At 42.1% G+C, this 22,815-nt stretch overlaps 1 protein-coding gene across 1 annotated transcript in view; it reads left to right on the top strand.

Annotated features, from left to right (window-relative positions):
- SQOR (sulfide quinone oxidoreductase) overlaps positions 1–12,716 on the top strand; it is a 56,475-nt gene extending 43,759 nt beyond the window's left edge. Inside the window, exons 7-9 of the mRNA XM_073618628.1 lie at positions 4,431–4,498; positions 9,019–9,197; positions 11,292–12,716. Of these exons, the coding sequence (XP_073474729.1) occupies positions 4,431–4,498; positions 9,019–9,197; positions 11,292–11,349 (305 nt within the window). The 3' untranslated portion in view covers positions 11,350–12,716. The remainder of the gene's footprint in view (positions 1–4,430; positions 4,499–9,018; positions 9,198–11,291) is intronic.
- The last annotated feature ends 10,099 nt before the right edge of the window (positions 12,717–22,815 follow it).

Genomic DNA, 22,815 nt, shown 5'->3' with positions numbered 1-22,815 from the left:
GGTGATCAGTGGTGAAAGGGTTAACTAGGGGGCAATCAAGGGGTTAAAACATTTATTAGGTAGTATATGGGGGTCCCTGACGCTATAAAACGCTGACGGCGAACCTAAATATTTACCTCACTAACTAGCGTCACCAGCGACACTAATACAGCGATCAGAAAAATGATCGCTTAGTGACACTGGTGACAGGGGGTGATCAAGGGGTTAAAACTTTATTAGGGGGGGTTAGGGGGGTACCCTAGACCTAAAGGGGGGTAATACTCACTGTCCCAACACTGTAACTGTCACAAACTGACACTATGCAGTAATCAGAAAAAAAAAAAAAAAAAAAAACTGCTGGTGTCAGTTTGTGACAGGGGGGGGGGGGGTGATTGGGGGGGGATCGGGGGGCGATCGGGGGGGGGATCGGGGTGTTTTGTGTGCCTGGCATGTTCTACTGTGTGTGTGTGTGTTGGTGCACTCACATAGATGTCTTCTCTCCTCGGGCCGGAACGGAAAATACCGACCCGAGGGGAGATGACATCACTTCCTTTGCTGCTGTTTAGCATACAGCAGCAAAGGAGTGTTCTCATTGGCCGGCGGCGATCGCGAGGGGGGGGCCACGAACGGATGGTCTCCCCCTCATCACGGATCGCCGCTGGACAAAAGACGACCGCCTCGGGCACCGGGGGGGGGTCCGATCGGACCCCCCACCCGCGGAAGGCAAATCACGTACATGTACGTGATTTTGCCTGTCCGTGCCACTTTGCCGACGTACATCGGCGTGAGGCGGTCGTCAAGTGGTTAAAGAAATAAATCTTTTTTTTTTTTTCCAATGGATCAAAAACGTTAAACGCTGGTGAGCGACGTTTTCTGAGTGTTTATCAGCGTTAGAGCATTTTTACAGCTGAAAAACGTGTCTCAGAACCCACTAGTTTTGGGGGGTTTTTTTACTGCTCAAAAATGCCCCTGCCCAAAACTGCTGATATGCCTTAGGTCTCATGCCCACTGGACGTTTTTACAACAGCTGTTTTTGGCTGTAGACGTTTTTTTCTACAGTCATTAAACTCTCCATCATGTTATCCTATGTGTCCATGCACACATAGGTGTCCTTTTATGAAAGTGCGGTAAAATACCGCTTTTCAGTTCTCAGGCATTCTCAGAGGAGATCGCTCTCCTCTGAGTGCCTGTTTATGAAAGTGTGTAGATCGCTTCTCATGTTGAGTTGAGGAGCGATCTACAAACGCCGGGAACTCCTGAGAATGGCTCCTCTCATTGTATTCTCGTGTGATATAGCGGGATTACACGATGAGGAACCATAAAATACAAAAGTTTAACACAAATCAGCACACATTATTCCCCAACATATTAATAAAATAATAAAGATAAATTCCCCCTACACAATATACATTAACCTAATTATAAAAAAAACATTGTTTTTATCAATATTTAAAGATCATACATGTCCCTATTTAAATGTGAATGGTGTATAGTAAATGAATGTAATGCACATATGTATTGCAGCTATACACCATTCATATAAATGCAAAATACATTTATAATCATTAAAAAAATAATTTTAATAAAGTATACAAATATAAATATTTATTAATAAATTAAAATAAAATATATTTCATTATAGATAAACATAAAAATTGATAAACTGGTGCGATGCGAGAACACTGCGAATCCACTGCGGGTTCCCGCATCGCACCGACTCGCATGTCAGTTCACACTGCCATATGCTAATCGCTGGGGAGTGTCAATACATTGTTAAGGACACCCCCAGATCAGCTTGCATATCGCACTGCGAACTGACAGTTCGGACATGAATCGGATCGCATATGTGTGAACACACATGCGATCCGATTCTGGTCCGAACAGAAAAAAGGGTCCTGTGCGTGTTTGCACCGAATGCGGTGCGATATCAGCCATACTATCTGTACAGCTGATATCGCACCGCACAGACATCGCATGTAATGTGAATGGCAGTGTGCTGCAAATAACATGCGATGCCTGTGCGATGTCCGGCATCGCACAAGTGTGAACTGGGCCTAAAAGTTAACACCCCCAAATCAGTTCGCATATCGCAGTGCAATCTGCAAACTCGGACAGTAATCGAATCGCATGGGTGTGAACACACATGCAATCCGATTCTGCTGTGGACCAAAAAAAGGGTCCTGTAAGAGTTTGGTCCGAGGGCAATGCAAATTTAGCAATACTATCTGTATGGCTGAAATCGCATCGCACAGAGATCGGATGTGATTTTGCACTGCGGTGCGAATCACATCCGATCTCGGACACCGCAGCAGTGGGAACTGGCCCTAAATCATATTGCATTTGCACCAAAATGGTACAGGACCCTTTATTTGGTCCACACTGGAATCGGATCGCATGGGTGTGAACACCCATGCGATCCGATTCCTGCACCCTTACATAGTTCGCACTGCGATGTGTGAGATGATCTGGGGGTGTCATTAACTTTACATTGACACCCGCAGTGGTGCGCAGATGTCAATGTAGGTGCGATGTGAAAACCTGCACAGGAATCACGCTGGTTCACGCATCGCACAAGTGTGAACCCAGCCAGAGACGTGAACATCTAAAAAAAAATATATATATATATATATATATATCTATATATAGATACATATATATATATATATATATATGTATCTATATATAGCTATATATATATATATATATATATATATATATATATATATATATATATATAGATGTGTATATATATATATATATACATATATATATATATATATATATATATACATACATACATATATATATATATATATATATATATATATATATATATATATATATATATATACACTATAAATTCCTATCCTGCTGGTTTTGGGGTGTGTAATGGTGGGGAAGATGTGCTCTGACTGTTTGGTGAAAGAAAGAAGTCAAAAGACTTCTTTCTTTCTCCAGAATATCAGCCAGTTTCAGGCTTCTCACTCTGATTCTCCACTTCTGAAATGGTGAATCAGAAAGTGAGAATTCTGTCACAGATCGCCAGTGAGGTGTGGAGATCGCACCTTCATAAACTGGCCGTTTCTGTGAATTCTCACTGTGCTGAGATAATCAGCGGAGAACATGTTCTCCGCTGATTATCTCAGTTTCATAAACTGGTAAAGCGCTGAGATCAGCGGTGAGACTCGGGATCGCCGCTGATCTCAGTTTCATAAAAGGACACCATAGGCTGTTATCAGCAGTTTTGGGCAGTGTTGTTTTTGAGTAGTAAAAAAAACCCAAAACTAGTGGGTTCTGAGAGACGTTTTTCAGCTGCAAAAATGCTCTAACGCTGATAAATGCTCAAAAACATCGCTCACCAGCGTTTTTTAACGTTTTTGATCCATTGAAAAAATGTTTTTTTTTCTTCAAAAGAAAAAACGCTGAAAAAATGCTATTGCAAAAACATTGAAAGAAGTTGAAAAACTCACTGTAAAGCTACTGCCGTTTTTATAACGTTATTTTAACGTCCAGAGTGCATGAGGCCTAAAGGTAATTTGGCAGCCAGATAAAGTGCAAGACATCTAGCTATTTTTGTTTTACAGAATGGAGTGTGACAGTGGTGCCCAACTTGAAGGGGCCTAATGGGCCACATTTGTATCTGCAAGTTGAATTGGAAGGTTGCATCTGAAAATCAGACAATGGTCATTTTGTATCATAATAAAACCATGAAGAGGAATGCATATAGTAGGAATAATACCTTTCAGGTAGATCAGTCCTCAGGGGCTCCTCCTCTCACTTGTATACTGCCAATGTCTCCCCTTCCTACACCAGCCTGTATAGAAGTGATGTGCTGCCACAAATGCAGCCATGCAGGGAGAAGTTGCATTCAGCTCTGAGCAGCTGGGAAGCAGCAATAATAAACCCCCCTTTGATCGGTGTCAGTGGCAGCAATAATAACCTTCAGCATTGGTGTCAGTGGGAGCAATAACCACACTACCCCTACATTGGTGTTCAGTGGTTACTTACCTGAACACTCTCTCTTGTGCTGCTTCCTCCCTCCCCAGGGATGTTGGACTGAAATTATACTCCATAGTGATATAGATCACTCCAGCCAACAGGCAGTGCCAGGGTCATTCAGGTGCCAAGTGCTGGAACACAGAAAACATTCTAGCACTCGGCACTCCCTGCAATTTTGCATAGGCTGTATCTGGGAACCACAAAATAAGTCTCTGCCAGGTAGACATCCCTAGTCTATGGCATTTATAAAAATTATAGCCAAGGAAAGAGTTGTACACAGCAACTAATCAAAATCTGGTTAATGCTAATATTTTACATATAGAATATACAGAAAATAAGAGCAAATTACAAGCATTGCACAGGAACTGCTATTATTTTGTTGTTTATAAAGGTGTTTAATACTAAATCTATGAGAAAATTCTAATGACGTTTTTGTTGTGTTTTGGTTTTAGCTGCCCAGTCAGGAGTACTGGACAAGACTATTTCCTTGGTTATGAAAAGCCAAAAGTCTTCTGCCAAAGTAAGTAATATACGAATATGTGACATCCATCTAAAGTGCTTCATTCAGAAGTCCTCATTAAAAAGAGGATTATTTTTTTTCAAAACCTGAGCCTGTGTGAGAATCTACAGGGGGAGAGTCCGGGGGTGTAGAATAGGTAGTAGTGGAGGGAGAATGGAGATAGTGGGGTTAGTACCTAAAACTTCTACTGAATAGCTTGACACAAAAAAAAAAAAAAAAAAAAAAAAAAGAAGATCTATAGTGAATATCTTTTTCATGCATTGCCAGTTCTCCCCTGATGCCAAATTTTGCTATATATTACTTCAGACTTACAGTAGAAGTCCAGTCTAAACCAGATCTGAGCTTAAAAGAGGTATGGGTTTTGTTATTTTCTTTAGAGTTATACTTAGGTGGATGTGGCATCGGTCCGGTGCTGCATCTGTCCCGACCGGCTCTAACACTGAGAACCAGTTGATAAAACACTGCTAATTGCTCAGTGCTTCGTGAACAGAGAGCTGGTGACTAGCAGTCACCGCTCTCTGATCTGCCCCCCGACATGCACTCACTGTAGCACTGGGCTGTGGAAGAAGCTGGCTCAGGATTTCTGCGGCTCGCTGAGAGGCTGAGCCAGGTTTCAAGAAAAAAAGGGGTAGCCCCTGGAAGCCGCACATCTAAGGTGTCCTAGAGAGGTGAATGGAGTGGCAACCTCAGTCTGGACTCCAAAGAAGGCACATCCCAACGTGTTTCACTCAGCCCCCGCAGCTTAGTGAAACGCGTTGGGGCCTGGCCGGGTTGGAGTCCAGGGTGAGGTTGCCACTCCACTCACCTCTCTAGGACACCTTAGATGTGTGACTTCCAGAGGCTACCCCTTTTTTTTCTTGAACCCTTGCAGGGGCCAGGAACGGGCTCCATCCCCTTTCAGCACTCTAACAGCAGCTATGGATGCACCGTTTACATAAAACCCCCTCTCTACTGAGCCTGAGTGGCACACACATCCTTTCCAGGTCACAGGTTGAGACAGGTGCTGGTTCAGGCTCCTTGGTGGATCCCAACCATATGGTGTAGCTCTTTCCCTAGCCTTGACCGGCTCTGTGACATCAGCCAACAGCGGGCTTCATTCTGCATTCCTGTGATCTCTGTCCCCTGAAGCCGGTGCTGGGAACCGATCATGTGACTGGACCAGAGCACCCTTAAATTAGGTAAATATGTGCATCTTTCCTTTACAGGGTAGATACTACAGGTGTTAGAAGGGGGGTGGGACCAGATTTAGGCTAAGATGGGTTTAGACTGGATTTCTACTTTAAGTCTGATATAATATACAGTGCCTTGAAAAAGTATTCATACCCCTTGAAATTTTCCACATTTTGTCATGTTACAACCAAAAACATAAATGTATTGTATTGATAGACCAACAAAAAGTGGCACATAATTTTGAAGTGGAAGGAAAATTATAAATGGTTTTCAATTTTTTTTTTACAAATATGTGAAAAGTGTGGCCTCCTTTACTCTGATACCACTAACTAAAATCTAGTGGAACAAATTGCCTTCAGAAGTCACCTAATTGGTAAATAGTTCACCTGTGTGTAATTTAATCTCAGTATAAATACAGCTGTTTTGTGAAGCCCTCAGAGGTTTGTTAGAGAACATTTGTGAACAAACAGCATCATGAAGGCCAAGGAACATACCAGAAAGGTTAGGGATAATGTTGTGGAGAAGTTTTTAAAGCAGGCTTAGGTTATAAAAAATATCCCAAAATTTGAACATCTCATGGAGCACTGTTTAATCCATGATCCAAAAATGGAAAGCGTATGGCATAACTGCTAACCTTCCAAGACATGGCCGTCCACCTAAACTGACAAGCCGGGCAAGGAGAGCATTAATCAGAGAAGCAGCCATGGTAACTCTGGAGGAGCTGCAAAGATCCACAGCTCAGGTGGGAGAATCTGTCCACAGGACAACTATTGTGCTCTCCACAAATCTGGCTTTTATGGAAGAGTGGCAAGAAGAAAGCCATTGTTGAAAGAAAACCATAAGAAGTCCTGTTTGCAGTTTGCGAGAAGCCATGTGGGGGACACAGCAAACATGTGGAAGAAGGTGCTCTGGTCAGATGAGACAAAAATGGAACTTTTTGGCCTAAAAGCAAAACGCTATGTGTGGCAGAAAACTGACATCAACCTGAACACACCATCCCCACCATTAAACATGGTGGTGGCAGCATCATGTTGTGGGGATGCTTTTCTTCAGCAGAGACAGGGAAGCTGGTCAGAGTTGATGGGAAGATGGATGGAGCCAAATACAGGACAATCTTAGAAGAAAACCTGTTAGAAGACTTTAGACTGGGGCAGAGGTTCACCTTCCAGCAGGACAACGACCCTAAACATACAGCCAGAGCTACAATAGAATGGTTTAGATCAAAGCATATTCATGTGTTAGAATGGCCCAGTCAAATTCCAGACCTAAATCCAATTGAGAATCTGTGGCAAGACTTGAAAATTGCTGTTCACAGATGCTCTTCATCCAATCTGAGAGAGCTTGAGCTATTTTGCAAAGAAGAATGGGCAAAAATGTCACACTGTGGATATGTGCAAAGCTGGTAGAGCCATGCCCAAAAAGAGTTGCAGCTGTAATTGCAGTGAAGGGTGGTTCTACAAAGTATTGACTCAGGAGGGCTGAATACAATGGCACGCCACACTTTTCACATATTTTTATATATATATATATATAATACAATTATGTGCCACTTTGTGTTTGTCTATCACATAAAATCCCAATAAAAATACATTTACGTTTTTGGTTGTAACATGACAAAATGTGGCATCAGGGGATAACTGGCAGTGCATGAAACAGATATTCACTGTCTCTAACGACAAAGTTGGTCAAAATTAATTTTTTCAAAATGGAAACATGCATTGGAAAAGAATATTCGTTAGGAGCAAACCCCCATATTCCTAGTGGATGTTTCTTTGAAGGACTAGAAGATATATTGAAGGACTAGAAGATATAGAAGGCACATACCAAATATGCTTGTATGTGGTTATCCTTAAAGTGGTGTTCCGGCAGAAATTATACTTTTTAAATAAAAATACCCCTATAATACACAAGCTTAATGTATTCTAGTAAAGTTAGTCTGTAAACTAAGGTCTGTTTTGTTAGTTTATAGCAGTAGTTTGTTATTTTATAAACTTACAGCAGGCCGTGGCCATCTTAAGTGTGGGCATCTGAAGCCAGACTGTATTTCTTCCTGGATCTATCTCATCCTTGCAGATCTCGCACATGCTCAGTGCAGCACAAGCAGTGTAATAGGTTTCAGGTCAGGTTTCCATAGCAACGGCAGTGTCAGAGGAAGTTGCCGCCCCTTCCCAGAAGGCATTGCAAACAGGAAATAATGCGATGGGCCATGGCCAGGGAGGAGGAAGTTAAAAAATTAATACAGCAGATATACAGTAGGTGCTGAGAAAAAAAAAAAAATTTAAAATATCCAATTTGTTTACAGTGCACAGTTTAGTGAGGGATGCTGAAGAGTTGTAAAAGTGGGTGGAACTCCACTTTAAGCTGGCAATATACAGAACAAATTTTCTGCTGAAGTTTGTAGAACTGGCTGAAATTCTCTCTATGTGTGGCTCTGTCTGCACTCTTCCATCTGACATTTTTTTTTCTTTAGCATTGTACCATTACTGTTTAGTAGTAGATATTAGTAGGTGACTTGTTGGTATGATGTGGTATACAGCACGTTGAGGACATCATTATTGTACTCACTGATGCCAGTGGGGTGATTAGTAAAGGTGTCTGCATGTTTTTGTGAAGATTTAAAATGTGCTGACTTGACCTTTAAGTTCTTCTTTTTTTTTTTCTTCTTTGGTATGGTTAAAGTATAATTAAATGCAAACCTTTTTAATGTTCTTTTGAATAGAGTGGAGAGGCATTTAAACACCTATTTCCATTGCTGTCTGTGCCCCTTTTAGGGAGATTTATCGTTATTGAAATTAAAAAAAAAAAAATATCCAAAATTTTGGTTTGCCACAGAAAAGTAATAGAAGGGAAATTTTCCAATGGGGGAATACCCTTAATTTGCAGGGATTATCTCTTACTTCCTGTTTGGCTATGGGACAGGAAGTGAAGGTAAATCTCTCCAATGGGACACAGATTGCAAAACGGGGTTATAACCTTCCTATACTCTATCCAAAATTAAAGAAAAAAAAAAAGGTTTATCTATAGCTCTACTTTTAAAGACTGCAAATTTAAACCACTCTTATTACATGTGTGATTTATTTACTGTATATCAATTTGGAAAAAGAACATTTGCTGATTATGTTCTTTTAAAACTGTTGTACCTTCCTGAAGAAAAAAAAACATTAATTGGGGATGTTTAGATTAGATTCAAAAACAGCTAGGCCATATATATTAGTATGGAGATGTTCATTGTTTGATTTATTAAAATGATTATCCTGAAAACAGTGATTCTCCTTTCAAGCATGAACTAAAAAAAAATTCTACACAAATGAAGAGTATATTCCATGTTTAATGTCCTTCATTGTTTGCAGTATGATGGGTACACTTCATGTCCCCTGGTGACAGGCTACAGCAAAGTGATCCTGGCTGAGTTTGACTACAACCAGCAACCACTTGAGACCTTCCCCATCGACCAGAGCAAAGAGAGATGGTCCATGTACCATATGAAAGCAGACATGATGCCATTCCTGTACTGGAATTTGCTTCTTACGTAAGTTACCTTCAAGACTTGGATTGTTTTTTTTTAATGTACATTTTATTTCTCAGACACCTAAAAAAAAAAAACAATTAGTAGTTACCTAATAGACAGCTGAAATTTAGGAGGTGCATAGTACCTAGAGTTAAGGTGATAGTAAAGTGAAATTTTGGCTTGTACCTACAGGTAAGTTTTTATAATAAGGCTTACCTGTAGGTATGAGTGGATATCTTCTAAGCTTTCACCACTTAGGAGATCTTCACATAAACATGAGCCAATTACATCACTGCACAAGCACTATGTTTTCTGGGCACATAAAGTGCTGACAAGTCATCACGGCCCAGCCATTCAAATGGGCAGACAGCATGAACCCGGAAGAAAGACTGGGTGAAGTTGGAAGCTCCAGGACCGGAGACAGAGCAGCACTGGAGGTCTCCACTTGACAGATAAGTCTTTTTTTAGCTGAGTTTACTACCACTTAGGCTTATGCACACAGGATGTTTTGCCAACTCTCCTAGAAGCCTTTCCTCTTGGCAGCAAAAAATGCCTGATGCTTGTAAAAGCGTGTAATGAGTTTAGGGGTGTTTACAGGTGTCAAGCACTTTGGCGCTAATTCAGTTCATTGGCCAGAATAACAGTGCCATAATGGCCATTGAAATGAATAAAAGCTCAAGCAATAAACACACCTAGCGTCAACGTGCATTTAGACGTGTTTACATGCGTATAGCAGTGTCAAGCATTTTTCTGTCAAAACTCTGCTGCTCCTGGATGCACTGTCACTGGGGGTTTATTTCCTGCCTTTAAACACATCTGCCTCTAAAAGTCTATTTCCGCGTACACGCGGTCGGATTTTCCGACGGGAAATGTTTGATGGGAGCTTGTTTTTGGAAATTCCGACCGCGTGTAGGCTCCATTGGACATTTTCCGACAAACAAAATTTGAGATCTGGATCTCAAATTTTCCAACAACAAAATCCGTTGTCATAAATTCTGAGCGTGTGTACACAATTCCGATGCACAAAGTTCCACGCATGCTCGGAATCAAGCAGAAGAGCTGCACTGGCTATTGAACTTTTCCATTTTACTCGGCTCGTACGTGTTGTACGTCACCACGTTCTTGATGATCGGAATTTCCGACAAGATTTGTGTGACCGTGTGTATGCAAGACAAGTTTGAGCCAACATCCATCGGAAAAAAGCATGGATTTTGTTGTCGGAATGTGCGATCGTGTGTACGCGGCATATGTGTGCATGGACACATAAGCTAACATGGAGGGGCGTTTAGAGGCAGAGAAAAAAAATGCCAGTAGCCCCTATGAGCAGCTGGAAAACCGTCCTGTGAGGCATTAAAGCCCAGGCACACTGAAAACAAACCCTTGACTGGCTGGGCTAGAAGGCTAGACATCATTTATACCAACTACTGATACAGTTTGGGTCCAGTTTTGCAAATAAAGGAGATGCAAAAACCCAAGAGAAGCAGAATGTAATTTTGAAAAACCACTAAATGAGAATGAAAGCATAGCTGCCGTTGGGGTATATATTTGGCACACAACTTTAATCAAAGATCGTCAATATATTTTAAGGAATATTTCACACTATATTTCAGTTAGCTCTCTGGCTTATTACATCTTTTTAACAATATGATCTTAGTAGGAACAAACAGTGGTGTCTTATTCTCAGAGTATTCCAGCATAAGGCCAAAGAGCAGTCCGATTACGATATCTTCTTGCACCTTCAGAGTGAACTAAGTTCACCCTGGGTTTCCTTGTGTCACAGGAAGTGGAATATTTGATATTTGTGAAAAAAAAAACCAAAAAAAACCCCATAAATATATATATCATCATTCAGGGCTAAGTGAATGATTAAAGCAGTATTAAACCCAAAAGCAAACATTTAATATACTGTATTCAGGGATGGCTTGTCCATTAAGGGCGCCACCCCTCCCCCCCCCTATATGCAATGGATAGATTTATGCATAGCATGAATCTATCCACTGCCGCCGCATATATAACTAAAAAAAATGAGGCAGACTTGATGTTCTACTTGGTCTTTTTTTTTTCTGTCACTTGTCTATGTCTCTGAACCATAAACAGTCTCTTGTCTCTTTGCAGGGGATACTGGGGAGGTCCAGCCCCCTACAGGAAGATCATGCACCTTGGAATGAAATAATATGAACAATACAACCACTGTCACACTACAAGCCAAACAATCTGCTAAAATGCTTGCCGTGTAAGAAGGGGCTGTCTACTAAAACCTTACAGGAGTTTTGGTGAATATTAATTCATGTGCCGTCTCTGTAAACTCACCATGCTCTTCAGACTTCTATAACATCCAGAAACCTTTTTTTACAGAGATGATTGGGGATCGTATCACCACAGAGTGGTGCTGTGGATACTAGAATTAGGTATATAATGCCATGTTTCGATAAATTGGATTTTAAAGAATAGGTTTGCAGATGATGGACTTTATAGGCACAACACAGGTATGAATTAAAAATTGATTTATTACAAAAACATACAAAACAATTGCATTAAAATTCATTGGCTATTCACAAATACGCCTTGAAGCAGGAACAACACACCACCTACATAACATATAAAGTAATATACTTAAAATGAGGGACCAAACAGGTCACTCTCCAATACTTAATGAAATAGCGTATAAGTGAAAGAGACGGTGTGTCATAATACAGCTCAGCGCTACATGTTGCGCCTATTCAAAAGATGCTTCTTCAGGAGGTAATGGCATGTTCACAGCTACCTCTACTATGCTTGGTGGCTGTCACTTAAGCGGAGACTTGAAGAGGATTTCCATCCCGTAGGATGCCCTCTGGGAACTATTTGCACATGGACAACGAAGCGATATAATTAGTGGGAGACCCCTGATTAATCCAGACATTGCCATATTAGTTACCCATCAGCACTTCTTATTGGTTTTACAAGCCACCATCAATCACCCCAAGGCTTCTTGTGTGAGGTCATCTCACAGATTGATCTAGAAGCTATGTGAAGGTATCTCTCCCCCGTATCCCCAGCTGTGCTGTGGACTTTATTCTCTGCTTATTTCTCCCTTGTTTGATTATAAACCTAACACGCCAAAAGCTCCTAAAGAAGCGTCTTTTTAATACGCTCAACATGTAGAGCCGAGCTGTATTATGACGCACCGCCTCTTTCACTTATACGCTATTTCATTAAGCATTGGAGAGTGACCTGTTTGGTCCCTCATTTCAAGTATATTACTTTATGTTATGTAGGTTGTGTGTTGTTCCTGCTTCAAGGCATATTTGTGAATAGCCAATGAATTTTAATGCAATTGTTTTGTATGTTTTTGTAATAAATCAATTTTTAATTTATACCTGTGTTATGCCTATAAAGTCCATCATCTGCAAACCTATTCTTTAAAATCCTCTTTGTTACAGAGGACTCATGCTTTGACAAAACAAACTGCCCTTCTGTTTTTTTTTAATCACTATTCTGCTGATAAATCATGTATTTTTTTACAGAAATCCTTCTACATTAATAAAGTCCTTAAATATAGTGTTGTGATTGCTTGTGTCATAGATAGAAACCCAGTTATCTTAATTGCTAAGTGGCTTTTGGCAGTAAATTTTGGTAGAAAGCTGTAAATTGTATATAGTATTGGAGACCACACAAATGAAATGGATTCAGTTACTGGCCCAATGTTCTTGTGCATACAACATTATGGGGGGAGGGGGCATTTACTAAACGCAGTTAGACTGTGCACTTTGCAAGTGAAGTTGCACTCATTAACTTAGTTAATATGGTGAAGCTTCAATATGTGTAAGGAATACCCAATCAGGTACAAGGAAAATAAAAAGCCGCATTTTTGTTTGCACATGATTGGGTGATGGAAAGCAACAGGGTTTCACCACATTTACTAGGCTCTGGGAAGAATGAGTACAACTGCACTTGCAAACTGCACAGTCTGTTTGTCTGTGGCTGACCTAATTAACCACTTCCTGCCCAGGCAAATTTTCAGCTTTAACCACTTGCCTACAGGGCACTTTCACCCCGTTCCTGCCCAGACCAATTTTCAGCTTTCAGCGCTCCTACACTTTGAATGACAATTACTCAGTCATGCAACACTGTACCCAAATGAAATTTGCGTCCTTTTTTTCACACAAATGGAGCTTTCTTTTGGTGGTATTTAATCACTAGTGGTTTTAAAAAAAGACTGCAAAATTTTATGAAAGAAACAAAGAAAAAGGCATTCTTTCACCAAATTTTCTAATTAGTAATATTTCTTCATAAATTTTGGCCAAAATTTATATGGCTACATATCTTTGGTAAAAATAACCCTAATTAGTGTATATGATTTGGTTTTTGTGAAAGTTATACACAAGCTATGGTGCAAATCATTGAAAATTGATCACACCTGATGTACCGAAGACCTATCTCATTTCTTGAGACACTAACAGGCCAGGAAGTACAAATACCCACAAAATTACCCCCATTTTGGAAAGCAGACACCACAACGTATAATCTATGAGGCATAATGAGTCTTTTGATCTGTTCATTTTTTTTCCAGACGTTTTTGGAAAATGTGGAAAAAAAATGAAAATGCGTTTTTTTCCCCACAAAGTTGTCAATTTTTAAGATATTTCCAACACATAGCATGTACATAGCAAAAATGACACCCCAAAATACATTCTGCTACTCCTGAGTATGGCGATACCACATGTGTGAGACTTTTACACAGCCTGGCCACATACAGAGGCCCACCAGTGAAGTAGCACCTTCAGGCGTTCTACAAGCATAAATTACACATCTCATTTCTCAACCACCTATTACACTTTTGAAGGCCCTGGAGCACCAGGACAATGTAAACACCCTCAAAATGACGCCATTTTGGAAAGCAGACACCTCAATGTATAATCTATGAGGCATAATGAGTCTTTTAAACATTTTTTTCCAGAAGTTTTTGGAAAATGTGGGAAAAAAATGAAAACGCATTTTTTCCCCCACAAAGTTGTCCATTTTTAAGATATTTTTAACACATAGCATGTACATAGCAAAAATGACATCCAAAATACATTCTGCTACTCCTCCTGAGTTTAGCGATACCACATGTGTGAGAATTTTACACAGCCTGACCACATACAGAGGCCCGCCATTGAAGTAGCACCTTCAGGCGTTCTACAAGCATAAATTACATCTAATTTCCTGACAACCTATTATTTTTGAAGGCCCTTATATTTCTAACACAGAATTTACACACCAAAAATTACACTCCAAAATAAAGTCTATTGAGGAAAGGGTAAAAAAAAAAAGTATTACCCGTGGTTTTAGTAGTGTCCCCAGAGGAGAGAATTGGTGCAGGCAGCAGGCAGGGATGTGCTTAGCAACAATTGTAATTATCCAGGCAGCAGGCAGGAATATTGTCTATAGTCAGCACAAGGATATCGTCAGCACAGCCAAAGCATTTGTCCATAGAAATTGTCCAGGCAGACAGCCAGCACAGCCATAATATTGGTCCTGGTACACCGTTACCTCCCTGCACTCATTATTGTACCGCTCTCCAGCCCTTCATAAACATACTGCCTCTTGCTACAGCTAATTATTTCCATAGTCCAGGTAGCAGGCAGAGGAGTGGTCAGTTTAGGCTGCAGGCAGGGGGATGGCGGCAGTAAGTCAGCAGCAGGCTGAGGGCCGCAATCAGGTAAGACCTGTGCACAGGGGTAGAGGCTTCGACCCACCCAAATCTCTATGAAGCCTCCGGACTCCAGACCCTAATCCGGAAATTACGAAACCCGGAGTCAACAAAAAAAAATTGTTTTCTCCATCCGGAAAAAGATTTCTGGAGCCCCTCACATGTGAGACCCCTGTGTCCTACAGTAGCAGGGCAACAGATCAGTCCAAGCAGTAGGCAAAAGCATAGTCCATAAAACAGGCCAGGGTCAGATGACGTGCAAGCAGTCCAAGCGGTAGCAGAAGCATAGTTGATAAAACAGGCCAGGGTAAGTTCACATGGAAGCAGTCCAAGCAGTAGGCAGAAGCGTAGTTGGTAAAACAGGCCAGGGTCAGTTCACATGTAAGCAGTCCAAACGGTTGGCAGAGGCATATTTAAAAAACAGGCCAGGGTCAGTTCACGTAGAAGGCAGTGGCATGGTTATTTGAGGAAGCATGGGAAATGGTCAGCACAGATGAAGAAAATGGGGAAATGGTTAAGAATATGGGCTAATATTTTAGGGATGTGTGATATAGTCTGAAGCATTCATCAATGCAAAGGCCGGGTTCGGAGGGACACTGGTAGCTGGTATCTCTTCGAAATCCTTTATTGCTGCATACTCAACATCTTTTTTGGCGTCTTCGGCCTGCTTCAGATGGTGGAATGTGGTCCGGGAAGTGGCGTTCATGAAGTCGGCTAACAGCATCAGAGTGAAGGTTTTTTGGGGGGGGTCTTTGATGGTAGATGAGGGACATGACAACTTCTATGAATTTTAGGAAGTGGGCAGGGCTTTCCGTGGATTTGGTGTAAATTATGTAGGCATTTTAAATGGCCAAATTAATTAGAGTGCTACTTTCTTGTACCAGAAACGGGACCTCCTTATTGCTTAATAGGGCTGAAGCATTTGATCGTTGAAATCCACCCCCCCCCATGTACAGATTGTAATCTTGTACACATTTTGGCTTTACAATGGGCCCTCGTCTTCTCTGAACTTCAACTGTAGTGTCATCATGAATGGTGGACATCATGTACACATTCCTGGTATCCTTCCACCTCAAGGCCAGCACTTTGTTGCATCTCATGCTCTTTCTCCCCTTCGCAATTTCTTATTTACTATGGCTTGTGGGAAGCCCTTCCTATTCTTTCTGGAGGTTCCACAGGCCAGGGTTTGTGCGAGGTATAGGTGTTTGAAAAGGGGCAGGCTTGTATAAAAGTTATCTAGGTATATGTGGTAACCTTTCTTCAGCAGTGGGTATGCCAGGTCCCATACAATTTTACCAGTTATGCCCATGTAGGCCGCGCACATAGGGGGCTGGAGATGGGAATCTCTTCCTTCGTATATGCGAAACGCATACAGATATCCTGTGACTCTCTCGCAAAGCTTATAAACTTTCACTCCATATTTGGCTCTTATACTAGGAAAGTATTGTTTTATTCCTAGCCGGCCTGAAAAGGGTACCAGGGACTCATCTACACATATATGCTTAGCAGGGACATAGAGTTCTGCAAATCGTTGGGAAAAGAAATTAATGAGTGGGCGAATTTTATATAATTTATCATAATTTGGATGATTGCGGGGAGGGCACTGGGTGTTGTCACTGAAATGAAGAAAGTGCATTATCATCTCGTATCAGGACCTGGACATTACGGAAGAATAAATGGGCATGTGGTGGATGGGGATATCCCCGCTGCTCTCATCAGTCATGGAGAGGATCTGGAAAGCCTCCTCACTTGTATAGAATCTTTTGGACATTTTTTCTGATGGGCTGTGCGACGGGTGACAAATGATGGTCACTGGTGGGTAGCAGGTGACATGCGACAGTCACTGGTGGCAGTCTCTGATGGTGACTGGTGCACTTTATGGGACTGATAGGTGACAGATGAGGGTCACTGATGACGGTCACTTATGGATGACAGGTGCACCACTGACGGAAGTCTCTGACGGTGACAGGTGCACTTTTATAAGCACTGATGTGGTGACTGATGTGACAGCTGTAATGGGGGGGGGGGGATGTGACAGGTTCTCTTATTTGTTGTGTTGGTGCAGTACAGTACAAACACAGATAGGTAACTCACTGCTCCTGGCTCTTCTCTCCTCACACTGGAAACGGTGTGTGAGGAGAGAAGAGGCGGTAACAGCTAGTAACCGGTCATTGTTTACATTTAGTGATCGGCTGTGAATGGATCACAGCCGATCGCGTGGTGAACAGCCGCCAGCCATTGGCTGTTTACCCTTGTCGGTGACGAGCAGTGTTCCTGGGAACGTGCCGCCACCGATGTGACCGTGCTGCGCACTCCCGATTGCGCGCATGCGCGGTCTAAAGCGGGGAATACCCATTTGTGATCGGCGGTGACGTAATCGCAGCTGATCACATGGTGAACAGCCATGCCCAAATGGCTGTTCACCCCTGTCGGTGACGTGCTGTGTCCCAGGGACACAGCGACACCGACAGAGCAGGGCTGTGCACACATCCTGTGTGAATCAGTCACTGTCATATGACGGCGGCTCAGAACATGGGTCGCACTGCTCCGCCGTCATATGACGGTGGGCGGGCAGCAACAGGTTAAGCACTGTTGCACAATTATGTGTACATGCAACCATGTATCCAAACTAAATGTTTATAATTTTGTTCACACAACCAGAGCTTTCTTTTGGTGATCTTTAATTACCACAGGGTTTTTTATGGTTTGCTAAATAAACGAAAAAAGACTGAAAATTTTGAAAAAACAAACATGTTTTTCTTCGCTTCTGTTATAAAGTTTTGCAAATAAATAATTGTTCTTCATAAATTTAGCCCAAATGTATTCTGCTACAGATCTTTGGTGAAAATAACCCAAATCAGCGTATATTAGTCTGTAGGTAAGTTATAGAGTCCAAAAACTATGCTATATATATTAAAATTGAACAATTCTGATGTACTGACAGCCTATCTCATTGCTTGAAGCCCTAAAATGCCAAGACAGTACAGATATCCCTTTTTCCGTCCAAGGTATTTAGTTTAAGTTGTAATTTTTTGGAAAATTAATAATTGTTACATACTGTCACCTGTGGAGTAGTGTCATCATATAACTGGTGTGGCGGTGATCAGCGTCAGGTGACAGTACAAAAATACACTGACTAGAGCAATGTATTGTTACCAAAGTAACATTGTATTACGCTGGGTAAGTGATCAGGAATTTTTTATTTATACATTGTTTGCTTATAACAGTGAATTACATTGCTATAAGCAAGCATTTTACTGAATGAAACGGATTCATTAAGTTTGGTTTGTTGTGATTAATCACATGGTACAGATGGGCTGTGATTGACCCTGTTTGTACCATGTGATCAAATGGATGAATCACAGCTAGCAACACAATTGTAGACAATGGATGGCATGAAAGGAAGCCATCCATTGTGTAGAACTGTCACGTGACCTGCTGCGATTGGTCATATGGTACAGACACCGAGTCGGTACACTGATCAGTCATCGGCTGTGTCCCATTGGCACAGCCGCTGACAGATTGCGTGGCCCGCAAGTGGCGCTTTCTGAAAGAACGTCATATGCTGTCCAGTCAGGATGGGAAAGCCACCTCTCACCCGTCATCCTAATATAGGCCGGGCGGGAAGGAAGTAAAGTTAATTTTTCAAACATTTTGCTGACATGCAGCGTATTTATGACAGAAGAGACCCTATCCGTGTCCTCCTTCCTGCCAGCGTACAGGCACCGATGTGATCTCATCATGACTCGGCCTATAAAACGGCTGAAGGGGCAGAACCCGGAAAGAAGACTGGGTCAAAATGGAAGTGCCGGGGCACCTGCTGGCTTGATCCCACAACGCTGGAAAGCACTGTTTAACAGCTAAGTCTGCCATAATGTACTTATATACTGTGCATACTAGCACATTATGGCATAACCCACCTGGGGGACCCTAAAAAGAAAATTTAGCGGAGTTTACTACTTTAATATCCTTCAGCAAAGTGTAGTGATGGTTTACAAGTTACAGACAGTGAAAGCATTCGAAGTTGGTTAATGATAGTGTACACATTGTTACTTGGTTTAGGATCAACTTAATTCAAGTTATCATAGTTACATGGTTCTAAATACCTGTTATGCTATTTGCATAGATGTTTTGTTTGGTTAATGTACTGTAGCCAAGGTTGGATTACATTCAGATAGGCACCTTTAGAATCATATCAGAATATGCTAGTGGCAGATACGTTAAGTAAAAGCATGACTGAAGTTCTAACCCCTTCCACCAAGGTTTCTTCATAGATGTTACCATTGGGAAGGTTTGTCCTGATCTCTGATCTCATCCAACATCACAATGGGCAAAGGCAGCAGAGAAAAACCTGGCTGACATTCTATTCAGTCCCTACTGTACTAATATATTTATGTTCAGGTTACCATTGAGCATATATGATCTCACTTCCTGCCCTGGTAACTAGTGTCAGATACTATTAGGATTAAGATGTTTCCTCACTTATTGTAACACAAACCACAATAAGAACACTTTGTGCTGGTGACAAAAGGGATAGGAAATATTAGACAAAAAGTGTTCTTATGCCTTCCCTAAGGTGAAATTTTGTTCCACATTCAACTTCATACTGAAGTATTTTCTGATTGTGTGCAGCATATACTTGAACTGTTTTATTACCAGGGTTTGATGATAGGACTACAAGCACAATGGATTCCTAGCATAGCTTCCAGAGCCTGTCACAGAATTGGATGGATCCCAGCATAAGTATAGTCTATGGCTGCTGAGGAAATTGAGCCAAAACACAAATGCTATCTCCATAACTGGCACATGAAACCCAACACTGAACTCCAAAGAGATACACAAGATTTCCATACAGTGTAATTATTTAGTAACCAGTTAGGGACCTAGGATGGCCCTTGTACAACCTAGAGTGCTTCCTCAGTGGGAACACACCTGTAACTGCGGGACCTTTTCTTAACCTGTGTACTGCAGGCATCAGCTCTTTCTGCACCAGTTACTGTAATGTATAACAATGTCAGTGCTTATTGAAATGTAAATGACAAATATACATACATTTAAGACATCCGTGTAGAAGCAAATACATTATACTGCTGCCTATAGCGGGATTGGGACACTGGCAAACAGAAAAAAAATGTAAACCAGCCTCTCTATAACCCCTCCTCTACCCAGCAAGCCCCAGTTTTTTTTTTGCTAGTATCCCAGGAGTTCGGATTTCATTTATGCTGAAAAAAGGCTAGAGCCTTCTTCACATTCCCCCTTCGAAAGACTTCAGTAGAGATTCCTTACCACACAGACACTTAAGTTAGTTTCTGCATAGCAGCTATTCAGGATCACAATTTCCTTAGCACTAGCTTTGCAGGCTGTACCCAATACCCGCAAGAGCTATCCTGAAATGTGACCTTTGGCAACAGGCTTAGCATTGTGGTGCTGTCCGATATCCATGGAGTGCTTTTCAGGTCCATAGCTGTGGCACAGCTAATTATGATGACCCCGTCCCTGAGGACTCCGTGAGTAAGGTCAATGAGGCTGTTTGCATTATTGGATGCCTTTTCAAATTTCCCACAGTAAGGGCTGAGGGATCCAGCACTGACGTACACTGGGTGGAGTGTTCCACACATTCACAGCTCCTTTCCCAACATTTCCTCATCAGTACCAGCTACCCAGATTTGTGAGCACATGAGGCCTTACCTCACAGCATGACCTGGTTGCATTTGTGCTCTGCAGATGCAACAGTTTTTCACTAAGACACAGAGGACTGTCTGCTGCCACAACCAATACTTTCCTAGCGTGGTTCTGGGGGTGTTTACTTGGTATGCCTAGAAGAAACCAGCTCTTGTAATCCAGAACCTGGACCCCTGTTTTCATAATTTGGAGTCTTCCTCTGCTCCATCGGGCCTCCCCCATGCCCACAGGGACCTCCATGATCACTCTGGACTTCCGAGCCGTTTGTACGCATATACTGAGGCACTCTGCCCACACAGGCATGCCCACACTAAGCATGCACCCCCTGCAGAGCCTGTCTTGGATTTGCCTGAGTCATAAATGAAATTGGGATATTACCATCTCTGATTCAGTGTCCCAACTGTCCATATTTGGAGATACTTTGAGGCACTGCAGTCTCCTGCTGTTAAGGTTTGTAAGTCTTGTAAATCTAATCAATGTAATGCATGTTTCTATGCATGCATCTACAAGATTAGCCTTCCAGCCCTTTGGTCTTTTAGGGCTTCAACAGCTGCAAAGATTTTTCCACTACACCCGCTACTTAGGTCTAGTGTGTCGAACCTTTGCCTTGAAGGAGGGCATTCATAAAGAAGTGGTCTGCTTTTACTGAAGGATGCACCAGTGATCCACCCAAACAGGAATACCAATAAGCATGAAGACACGCTCGTCTTTTAGGATTTCCCTGACACAGTACCTCTGGTAATCACAGTATGAATTAATGAGTTTAGTCCTCTGACCTGTGTTGTAGGTAACTTTTTTTTTTTGTCAAACTGTCTGAATAAGTAGATTTCCTCAAGCAGGAACCCTCGACCACTGGTATCCTAAGAGAGTTAGCTTTTCAGAGTCCTGCAGCCAAACACCTGCAAGCTTTGATGGGCTAGGGCTTCCCAGGTGTATAGCATTGTCTGTTCCTCACTAACAAAGTTTCATTGGTCCCTTACTTCCCTTTGAGGGCTTACAGGGTTTTGAGGGAATACCCTCCTAACAGTCTTTTCGCTTGTTGACATTTCAGTTTGAGGGCCTAAAAATCAGAGTAATACATCCAGATGGTGAATATGGTGGTTTCCCAGCACAGACAGTCCCCACTTTACCAGGGGATCCCACTGTGACAGGTCGGTTACCTGGCCTTAGCTCAGTTGGACATCACTAAAGTGTTGCAAGACTTTCACCTACAGGAAAGTTTGGGCGTTCTTCCTGTGACAGGACAAGCAGCCTGGTTCCAACAATGCTGGGTATGCTATTTTTGACCACATTGTCTTCCTGAGAGACAATAAATAATCATTTGAATTTCCTCAGCTTGTAGTCTTTCACACTGAAGGGTGGGGGTTCAGCACCAGGGTGTTCATCTCCTGCATGGCAGAAAACATCTATTGTTGGGTGGCTGTGCTATTCTGGATTGTCAGCAGGCAGGACATGCTGGCATCCTGCTGCAGGTGTTCTGGATTTTTAAGCAGCTGGGTCCCTACTTATCCTTTTATTCTTCTGGTGTATCTGGTTTTGGTCATGCCTCTTCGACAGAATATCGTCCAATGCTGTCTGATATTCAGCCTGTGTGTACTAGGCTTTAGTTATGGCAGTTCCTTGGATTGCAGAGGGCTTTACCTTATCTGGCTTAGATTCAGGTACTGGTCCTTCAGGAGATTCTGAACAGGCAGTTCCCCATTTTCTTCTTCTTGTTTCCTGCCTAATTTTAGATATTTCAACTGTTTCCGAATGGCAAGAGAGCTTGTTCTGTTGAAAAACAAACTTACTGGCTGGAAAACCAGATAAAAATAGACAAAAGCCCAAAAAAGGGAAACTAATATGCTGCAAAATATATATATTAAAAAAAAAAAAAAAAAATCAAGAGTCTCCAAACTTTCTAAACAAAGGGCTATCATTCAGGCTTTAGAGCAGCGGTCTCCAAACCGTGGCCCAAGGCCCAGATGTAGCCCTTTGCTTGCCTTTGTTCGCGTCTTGAGGAACTATTCCTCCTCCCACTGACCCAAGGATGGGGCATTATTCCTCCTCCCACTGACCCAAGGATGGGGCATTATTCCTCCTCCCACTGGCCCAAGGATGGGGCATTATTCCTCCTCCCACTGGCCCAAAGATGGGGCATTATTCCTCCTCCCACTGGCCCAAGGATGGGGCATTATTCCTCCTCCCACTGACCCAAGGATGGGGCATTATTCCTCCTCCCACTGACCAAAGGATGGGGCATTATTCCTCCTCCCACTGACCAAAGGATGGGGCATTATTCCT

This window comes from Aquarana catesbeiana, linkage group LG03 (assembly GCF_042186555.1).
Source record: "Aquarana catesbeiana isolate 2022-GZ linkage group LG03, ASM4218655v1, whole genome shotgun sequence".
Classification (NCBI taxonomy): Eukaryota; Metazoa; Chordata; class Amphibia; order Anura; family Ranidae; genus Aquarana; species Aquarana catesbeiana.
The sequence above is the reverse complement of the archived record's forward strand: the minus strand, read 5'-3'. Positions and strand labels throughout refer to the sequence as shown.